The sequence below is a fragment of the Strix aluco genome, chromosome Z, assembly GCF_031877795.1.
Source record: "Strix aluco isolate bStrAlu1 chromosome Z, bStrAlu1.hap1, whole genome shotgun sequence".
NCBI lineage: Eukaryota > Metazoa > Chordata > Aves > Strigiformes > Strigidae > Strix > Strix aluco.
Genome location: NC_133971.1, coordinates 9,377,405 through 9,387,633, shown reverse-complemented (window position 1 = coordinate 9,387,633; position 10,229 = coordinate 9,377,405). Strand labels below are relative to the sequence as shown.

The 10,229-nt window shown below is 42.4% G+C and overlaps 1 protein-coding gene across 1 annotated transcript in view; it reads left to right on the top strand.

Annotated features, from left to right (window-relative positions):
• The first annotated feature begins 4,003 nt into the window (after positions 1 to 4,003).
• The window catches only part of LOC141918744 (ral guanine nucleotide dissociation stimulator-like 1), a 47,318-nt gene continuing 41,092 nt past the window's right edge, over positions 4,004 to 10,229 (top strand). The window contains exons 1-3 of the mRNA XM_074813610.1: positions 4,004 to 4,092; positions 4,159 to 4,186; positions 5,270 to 5,380. Of these exons, the coding sequence (XP_074669711.1) occupies positions 4,004 to 4,092; positions 4,159 to 4,186; positions 5,270 to 5,380 (228 nt within the window). The remainder of the gene's footprint in view (positions 4,093 to 4,158; positions 4,187 to 5,269; positions 5,381 to 10,229) is intronic.

Genomic DNA, 10,229 nt, shown 5'->3' with positions numbered 1-10,229 from the left:
TTGTGTGTTTCTCTTATCTCCCACTGAGCATCCTTTCCCAGTAAGGCTCATTTGCATGCAGCTCTCTGGTACCTGGCTTCTTTCCTTTTAGGCTGCTCGATGCCTTTCTCTGGTAGCGAAGCTGTCTGGGACGATTCTTACATCACCTGGTTACTTTGTCCTTTTCCTTTGCTGTCCCAAATATTTGCCTTATTTGGGTATCTCTGGCTTCTGTTTCCTCTTCTCCTTCTGCTAGGCCCCTAGCAGAGGCAGTAAGACTGGCAGTTCTTCATTTCCAGCTGGTTTGTAGGTCTTTTGCTTTGTCTTCTCATGAAAGTGTCTGCATGCCAGCTGTAGCAACAGCTGAAAACAAGGAAAAATCATCACTCTGTGACTAACTTATTTCTCCGTGGACAGTCAGCAAGTTCTCGTTGGGCTTAAGTGGTCAATGATATGCAGTTTGAGAACTTTCCAGACCTCAAAGTATTTTCTTAGATAACATTTCACTGTGGGAAGTGTAAGGTTGCATTCACAAGTGGATTTGTATTTCTTTCTTGTTGCAAGGTGGAGGGAATACATGCTCAGATGTATTAGAGGAACAATTCTGATTCAGTAGAAAGGGCAGGCACAGAGCTTGATTATGGCAGGAATGTAGCTATTGCATGTGAACACGATTTGGAAAGAACCAAATATTTAACACAACGTTAACCAGGAGTGTGGTTCATTGGTGTAGATCGATGTCATGATTAAAGTCTGTTAAAAGAGCAAAGCAGCAGTTCTACTAAACCGAGTTGCAGACTGTTCTAATTCTTTTTCATGCTGTTTTGGGTCCTTGAAATCTTTACAGAACATCTTTCAGATGAAGACAAAGCAGGCTCTGATTAATGTTTTCCTGTGCATTCTGATCCTGTCTCTTGGTCTCAAATAAGGGGTTGAACACTACATAATGGTCTTAGAATGCAACTAAATGGAAGTTAAATGTTACATATGCTCTTCCTCCTTTTCAGTATTAAATAATCAGTATTTGGCTATAAGTCAGATTTTTAGGAGCCTGGACTGAGCATAATCCTTTCTCTCTGAAAGATCAAATAAACACATACATGTGATGTATACATACACAGACCTGCATGTTTTGGTAAAAGTTAATGACAGGAGTTGGAGTCAAAATGGGTCCTTCTGTTAAATTTGGAGTCAGGACAGTATGTTTCATTCACTTTGAAAGATTCTACCAGTCTGAGAGAAATTTCTTGTATTCCATGTAACAACATTGTTGTAGCTATGAGATCTGATGATATCAATATGGACAAGGTCTGTTGAAAGAGGTAGTATATTTAAATTGACCTCTTTGTTTAGCTGGAAAGCAAGCAAATACTTGTGGCATAAGAAAGGCACACTCTGTTGGAAAACACTATCCCATCCCCTGTCAGCTGCTTTAATGAACAAACCACCCCAACCTACAACTCTCCCTTTCCCAAGTGAGACAGTTATCAATAGAATCCAGACTTCCAAGGAACTAGAAAACTGCAAATATTAGAATCGGCACAGGATTTGGATAAACAGTTTTTCACTGAAAATGTGTTGCAAACGTGATTGCTGGGCTCTTGGCAATGCAATGTTTGATGTAATTCTTGTGGGGAGAAGACTCAGTCCCATGGAGGTTTGAACCTGCAACTCATTTTGATTTCAGGGTCTAGGCTCCAGTTCATCAAAGAATCTTAATAATTTAGTTTCTTTGATGTGAATGTTTTAAGCTCATGCTAAAGTAAAGCTACTGCTTACGTGCTTTTCTGAACTAGCATACTAGTTAGGGGCTAAAGAAAGATGAAATTAATTTTCAGGCTAGGTTGCCCTGTGTATTGTCCTGGCCATCTTGCAGTTTTCCTCTTGCAGCTAAACTAGTTAATGGAAACAGTTTCTAGAAGCTTAATCATGTAAACTAATTTAAGGGATAAGTAAACAAAATAACTAGATTAGGATTTCAATCAAGTGAATACTGAAGGTTTCTACAAAACACAGACTATTTAATATTGGGTTGGGTTTTTTTTGCCTCATCCTTAAAGAGCAGTAACTCTCAGCACAGACAATGAGTTTTTTCCTTCAGGCTAATCCTGATACTTCCCTCCCGGACCAGCTGACTGACGACAGTACGGAACCAAATATCCCATTGTAAATGTATCATCTTCAAGGCTCCCTCAGAAATCTCTTGAGCTGGGAAATAGCTGCCTCTGAAGTAAATCTGCCTTCACAAGTGCATTTAGCACCCATGACAGCAGAGGGGGGATGATGCTGGCAAAACCCAGATAACAACAATTTGCCATCTCAGGTGCATGTTGGCAGAGCTGAGATCTAGGGGTAAAGATTAGCATGTGTGTGATTTAGACTGTTGAAAGCTCCACTTCAGATCTGGAAGAGCGTAGGTAGCTCTTTGTTCTTGTAAAATACGTGTATCTGCTGCCATATAGACCTCATCACCTTGGCCAAAGTTTCTGCCTCCCCTTACCGCCCTGCGTGCCACTGTGCGTGTTGCAGGTTCTTGTTCAGCAGCCCAGGTGTGACCACACGCCCGGGGTGCAGTTTATACAGTATCTTGTTTGTGCAGTCCTTGCAGTCTGTTAGGGTGAAAGACAACGTGTAAATTCAAAATACTGTTACAGAAGTACGATGCAGTTTAATATACTACAGAATCGTACTCCTGATTACTGTCCCTCCTGTAACCTTTCACTGTGATTTTGATTTTTTTTTCTTTTAGAAAGCTGTATTTGTGTGTAATGTTACAAAGGCTAGGCACCACATCTCACTAAAAATTATCTGGAAAATAGCCTAACTCTCAGCAGGACTAATGGCAAATGTAATTAATAAAAAGGGTAGCTTTTCGTTGCTTGCTAAACTGGATGAGTTCATCTGGCACTCCTTCCTGACAGAGCTTCTCTCTGTCACTTGTCAGTGACCAAGAGGCTTCAGAAACATCATCCACGAGAGGGCTTGTGCCCTGCCTGGAATGAAAAGTCCTGAGCCTGTCTCTCCATAAGGCGTTCCCTAAGGATCCAGTCTGAAATGTGTGATTCAGCAGAAGCTAAATGTGCTCCTCCCCACTGTACTAATTCACTGCCATTTTCTTCTGTTTGAAGAAATAGTTAGAAATAATTGTCATTTTTTTGGTGACTGCCATCCAAAGTAATGGTAGCGGCACAAGTGCACTTACTGCGGCAGCAGAACGTCATATCACGATAAAGCTTTTATTTCAGTACAAAAGAATTATTTGGCTTTGGTGTTACATTCCTTGTAGCTGGATATCCACTTTCGTATGTTTGTCCTTTCAATAGCAATTTGTTCTGAAACTGCTTGCACACCTGCTGGGCCAGCTACATGAATTCAATGCAGATTCCGTTTTTTGCACCTAAAAATTACGATGTGGAAAACTGGTTTGCAAAATCTAAAGCATTCAAAATGCTCTGTGGGGGTTTACAAGAGAAGCCAAGGGACTTTGGAAAATCTAGACTTTGATATGTATTCTACAATACGTTTTGGTCAGATGAATAAAGCTTGTATCTGCCTCAGCATATTCTGGATCACTTCAGTGTTACACAAATAAAGTAAATGCACAGCCTGGCAAATAATCAGATCAGTTCAACCGTGACAACACAATGCAATCTTGGTTTCATAGCTTAAAATAACGTTCCTTGCTTTCATATGCTTCCTCATGTTAACAGCTGCAAGTGATAATAGTCTCTCTGAACCAGCACTGCTCCTGAGATAATTGGTAGTAACACTTGTGTATAAATACGTTAATATACTGGCTGTCAGTGCGGAGGTTCAGGAGGTCTGAACTTTCTGGTTCAAGTCTTACTGCTTTCATTGACTTGCACAGTAATTTGTGCATTCGACTCCTCTGCTTTCCTTTGTAAGTCCAAAACACCAGGTAACTAGAGACAGCTCAACAGGCAACTTAAGTCAGTGTTTTTAAGGTGGTTTGAGATCCTCGTGTTAGCATGCTGATGTCTGCAGCTAGTGCTTGTATAAGAGGATGGTCACGGTTCAGACAGGCTTGTGTGTGAGCAAGGGGCTCCCACAGATGAAAATTAAGGACATTGTGGGTTTAGTCTATGTAAAGAGGTAGGTGGGAAATGTGATAATCTATGGGTTACAGAATCAGTATGAGAAACTTTTCTTCTTCAATAGGAAGAGTCATTCTCTTGAGGTGAGACAGGTGAGAAGTCAAGGTTTGTTTCCCAGTGCCAGCTGTACAGGTCCAACGGGTAGGAATACTTTCCCCATGCCTCCTGTTTCCCATCACCCTAAACCTTATCTCCCCAGAGCAGGAGCTCCGCCCCGTGCCCCTCCACATCTCGACCTGCACAGCCCCCGTCTCCGCTCCTCATGGCTCCCCTGGTTTTCTTGGGTTTCTTATCTGCTGCCGCACGTCTGCACATCCCCTGTCCCTGCTCTTGCATCTCCCTGGCAGGGGGAGGAGGTTTTCTGCTGACGGTCCCAGGGGTGCAGAGAGCCGCGGGGGGCCCCGGCTGCCCCCCAGCCAGCATGGCGGGGGCTGCCTGCCCTGGCACGGCCTGCCTGGGGTGGGCAGGAGGAGGAGGAGGAGGAGAAAGGCCCTTGCTCTGCTCCTGTCTGAGCCCCCTGAACTGCCCGGTGGGCGAGGGCAGAGCAGAACCACGACAACCCCAGCGGGGGGGCCGGGCAGGGGCGGCTGAACCCACCGTCCCTTCTCAGCCGGCGGTAAACAGGAAGCCCCTCAGCGGGGCCGAGGCCGAGGTCGAGGCGGGGCCTGGCGCGGCCGCCCGCCCTCCCACCTCCCGTCCCTCGGAGCCGAGGGGCCGCATGGCGTTTAAAGGCTGCCTGCCTAAGTAATTCTACAGTTTTTTAAAAAGTGCAATTCCTTCCATAAATGAAAGGCCAAAGAGATTAATTGCTTTAGGAAAGGGAGGAGGGGGAGGGAGAGGGAAGAGAACACTGCTAATCAAAACCAAACTATTTCCTTAGAAGAGACTTTATACAACTATTTAAAATATGTGCTAGTCTAGAAAAAATAGTTAAATGGAAAGTCAGGGTATCTTGATACCACAGGAAAGGACAGTTTGCCAAGAATATCTCCAGTGTTCCCTCAATCTAGAAGTGTCCTGTATCGCTTGGATTGTTGTATTTACTTTGTGCAGCCCATCTTCTGCCCTCAGCTCTGTGTGAAGCAGCACAGCACCTGGTATAGATTGTGGTTACAGAGGAGTGAAAATGTTCTTTTCTCTCTCTTTTTTGTTTTCCTTTCCCCTTTTCCTGGCAGAGCACAATTCAGGACGGAGGTGAAGAGGTAGAAGAGGGAGCTGTTTACCATGTGACCCTGAAAAGAGTACAGATTCAACAGGCTGCCAACAAAGGAGAGAGACGGCTAGGCGTAAGTAAAGCTGGCGCGGTGGCATTTTGGAAGGCTGCTCATGGACTTTGGAGCCTGCTCCAGGGAGCTGAATTCCACACAAATCGTTATGATATTAACTTTTAGCACTGACTGCTCTCACTCTTCAAAAAAACCCAAACACTGAAGTTGTCTGCCTGGGTCATCTGAAATAACTCTCTCCTTGTGTTGACTCTTCCTCTTTTCTTGACATGTAAAAAAGATTTGACCAGTTGTGGTGAGGGGTCAGATGATACTTAGTGCAGGAATAAGGATCTTAGCTTATGGCCTGAGCAGTTGAACATTTAACAGTTGTTTCAGACTGGGCTGTGGCTTGTTTCTGCTGTTAGGAACCTATCTCAGGTCTCCCAAATAGGTAGTGATAGTATTTTGACTAATGAAGATCTGTCAAAAGTTAGCAGAAACTTCCTGAAAAGTTAAGTGAATATAGGTTTGGGTCTTATTTTTGTAGTGCTTTCTCAGCCAGATGAGAAATTAATTGTCTGCATTTCTGCAAGAATTACAGCTCTCTACTGTTTTTCAGACGTATATTTCAAAGCACGAAGGCTTTAGTGGTAAGTAAAATGAGCTTAAATGCACACGCACTCAATTTGGCATGCTGCTGAGTGCTTCACCTTTGTCAGGCCAAGTCCCCAGCTGATATAAAATGTCCTCACTTCATTGGAATCAGTGCAGCTGTGGCAGTTTGAGCCAGATCTTCAGGAGGTGGCTATAACTTTCATATTATTTTGTTATGTTTATATGTTTTCTTCAGGATCAAAGGCAATGATGGAAGAACTTGGTTTGATGTAGTATCCAGATTGGTATTTTAAAGGCTTTTAAAACTGCCCTGAGATTTATATCAAATCATGTTCTTGTGAAGTTCCATGACATAAAGCAGTGCAGCAGCGCTGAAACCACAGTCAAGAAAGATAAGCAAATTCTGTCCTGCATGCAGATAGTGCTTAGAATCTCCCCTTCCCATGTTTCCAAGAAGTACACAGAGTTCCAGTCAGAACAGATAATTTCAGATGTGCTTCCTTCGAGTGGTAGATTTCCCATCTCTGCCTCCTGTTTTTCCCAGGAAAAATATTCAAAAGTATTTTTGAGCTCCTGTGAATTTCCCAGCTGGTGGTTTTGTGTAAGAGGTAGAGATGATTTTGAAGATGTCTGTGTCCCATAAACATTCTTTAGAAAAGTAGAATTTTTTTCCTGTGTCGGCTATGTTGTTCCGAGTCTGTAGAAGGAATTTGCCAGGTCTTGGTGATATTCTCAAAGGAAGAGTGCATCTATGTTCCTGAGATCATCACCACAGCTGATGGTGCCAATCTTAATAGGAGGGCAAGGGACTTACAAGGTCACGAATGTGACTTTTAGCTTTCTGTGGTTAGCATTAGTTTTTTCAGGTCAGAAGTGAACCCTGTTTGTGGGGAAGGACGCAGCGTGTCAGAAGTCTGCACCTGTTCTGGCCATAAATTGGTGACTTCAGCTTCCAGGCTGGTGTCTTTCATGAGCAAAAAATCTCATGCATATTACTTAAACATATTTTTAAACATATGGGCTGTTTGTTTCCTTAAGCTCTTCAGAACATAAAGTAGTTCAAGCTTTTTTTGTGATCTTGTTTTATTAATGGCTTTACTGTGGTCCTAAAGTTAATAAATAGCCTCTAACCCAGAGCATTATTTATGAATAGCCATTCCTGCCCCCAGCAGTTTTGCCTTGAAAAGCCTAATTGTCTCTTTTATAATTATCATCAGGTGACTTTTTTGGTTTTTAATCTGGAGTTTATGGGGTTTTAGGATGTTATTTTTTTTTTTCTATGCTTTGAAATCCACAGCACTGAATTCGTAAAGTATTGGGTTTATCTATGTTGGCCTTATTTTTTTGATGGTGCTCTAAGTCACGCTTAGGTTGAAGATGCAAATTCAGCTGAAGAGTGTGGGAACAACCAATTTGTACATCAGCAAGTATTGAGCCTTTCTTGTAACAAATGTAGTACCTCTGTTCCTGATTATATGCGTGCCTGGATTTACTTTTTAAAAAGTTACTTTCTCAATGTCAGTTGGTGTTCTGTAGAGGTCTACTTAACAGCTTGACCTTCACAGAGGCACTGAGCTTTTCGTCCTTTCTTGGTTCAGGTCAAGTTCCTTGTGACTTGGGAAGCCCAGGTCTTTTAAAACCTTGATGTTGCATGTGGCTTTTAAATACTGTGTGGTGTCAGAGCAGGAGCTTGATCCAGCGGTTCCAGAGTGCTTAGTTCTTAGTGATGCTGCGTTCGTAAAGTGATTTGGAGGCTTTTCAGTTGAAAAGCGTTAGATGGTAAATTACTTGATGTGTCTGAGAGAAATGCAGATCTAACTGAAAACTTACAGAACCTGTGTTGAAAGGAATATAACACGTCTTACTTACTCTGAGTGTGTTGGGATTTATTACCAATTCCTTTAATTACTGAGAAGCTTGAAATCTTGCTCAAATATGTTTGTGTACAGGTACCCGTAAGTGAATGAACCTCTATCTTTTATGTCTCGAAGTCTAATAAACATTTCTTAAAATTCTCTATCCTAGGAACCCATCCAGGGTTCTTGAATGGTTGGCCCTGTTAGGAGAGAATGGTCTGTTGAAAAGCCAATCATAAGATTACAGCTTAAGCACTGTAAACACTTGCTTATTTACATACAGAAGTGTCTTCCTTGTGTTTCAAACTGCTACAGTTAATAAAAGAAAAAGACAAACAGGCTGTGACATATGCAGTCATCAGCAGTCCTATAACTTTCAAAAGTGTGAAGCTTTTGTATAAACACCAAATTTCTTAGCTTTAAATTTAATCTTAGACATCAAAGGATGCCAATAATAGCTACTGGTTTTGTCACTAAATACTTAGTCACAAAATATTTAGCGAAGCTTAAGACTTTAGGCACTACAGTATTATGAAATATTAAAAGCTCTAGTGGTAGCTCAGTGTTGTGACAGATGCTGCACAAAAGCAGTATCCTGACTAAAAAGAACTTACAGCCTAAATATCAAGGCTTGTCTGTACACATGTGTTGTCTCAGCTGATGATTTACACCCAAGGCATTGGCTTTAAAAATAAGGCAGCTAGAACAGAGTATGGTACTCTACATGTGGTCTCATCAGACCTTTTATGCAGTGGAAGAATAATGTCCTTTGACTTGCTTCAGTACCCTTTATTTATACTTTGCAGAATTGTTTGCTTTTTGTTGCTGCTTCCAAGCGTTGTGCTGAAAGATTGAATGTTCTGCCTACTCTAACCCTTCAGCTCTTTTCCCTGATCTGTGTGCCACAGTGTGACCTTTGAGGGTAGTACTTTCAACAGACTTTTTTGCTGGCCTCTTACATTTCTCTACATTTAGTTGCATAAGCCATCTGTTGCCCATCAGAGTGCTTTAACAGCTTTGGCAATCAAAATTAAACTTTGGCAGCCTCCACGTTAGGTGTGAAGCTTTCTGCCATTTTGCATGGTAGCACTCAATAACCTTCTGTTCTGTCAGGTTACTGGGTTACAGTCTGGTGGAGATTGTACTTGTTCCTCTTTGCCACCAATTTGTGTCCAAATACCAATTCATGTCCAAATTTTTTGCAGTCATCTCTGTAGCTCAGCCCTGCATCAGTGCAGAAGTTATTGCATACTGCAAAAACCACTGAAATTTGTGGTGGTGGTCCTGCTGCTGCTGCTGCTCCACTTGTCTCCCATGGCTCAGAAATAACGTGAAGTCTTCACTGAGAATAAACTGTTTGCTGCGTATGGTATTGAGCACGTGAATTATTATGTATAATGGCCCTGTCATAGCAATTTGAGCATAATCGTGATACTGGATTTAGAGAGGTACTGCAAGTCAGGAGTGCTGTGCCCAGTATTCATTTGTTAATGACTCGCCCTGGGGCTTGAACTGACCAACTTAACTTCTGAGGGTTTAATTTTCTCACCTGTAATATTGTCAGAATTTGTTTTCAGATCTAGTGATCTGAGGAGTGTAGAGGCAAACTCTTGTGCTTTAATATGAATGTATAACATTCAAAGCTATGAGAGCGAAAATTATCCTACCCTGCTGGACATGCAAGAAAAGTTCCGTAGCAGAGCACGATCCTCCTGATATGCCCTATGATTCTGTTGTCCAGTCTTTACTGTTGACATTTTGGAGAGCAATATACTCTGCTGCTTACAGATGCAGGGGCCTGGCACTTCTAATCCCTTCTGTGAAGAGAAAGGGTGTTGGGTGAGACACTGGAGTTTACCTCCTTCTTCTTAAAACCTTCCAGCAGGACCCCAGGAGTGTGCCACGCAGCACGTGGAGGAGTGGGTTGCTGTATCGGAGTGGGTTGCAGTGGCTTCGAGTGCTGCGTGGGTCTCCAGCACACGGCCTGTGGGCTACAGCCAGTGATGCTGCCACTGGGCCACAATGGCACTACTAAGGTGTAGGCATTTTAAATGCTTTTGCAGAGTGATCCTGTTATTATATTCTTTTCTTTCCTCTATTTTCCTCTTAAGTTCTTCCTACCTTTGTGTTGTGAAAGCAGTTTGAAGGGTTGTTTTCTTTTCCTCTCCTACCCCCTCAGCTGCTTTGAACAGTTGCCTTTCTCCTTATGAAGGCTCAACCTTTCTCCCAGTCAATAGCTGTTTCTTCCTTTCTAGGGAGTCCATGGACTCTTTGTGCAAGTAAAACAACATGTTTTTATTATAAAGTGTCATTTTCTGTTGAAAGGTCTCAGAATTATTGAACAATATGGAATGAATGAATGCTTTGAGATGTGTTCAAATTATCACAGCTATTGGGCTTCAGACTGAAGACTTGTGATATATCTCATGCGGTAGCTTAGACTTCCTGATCTCAGT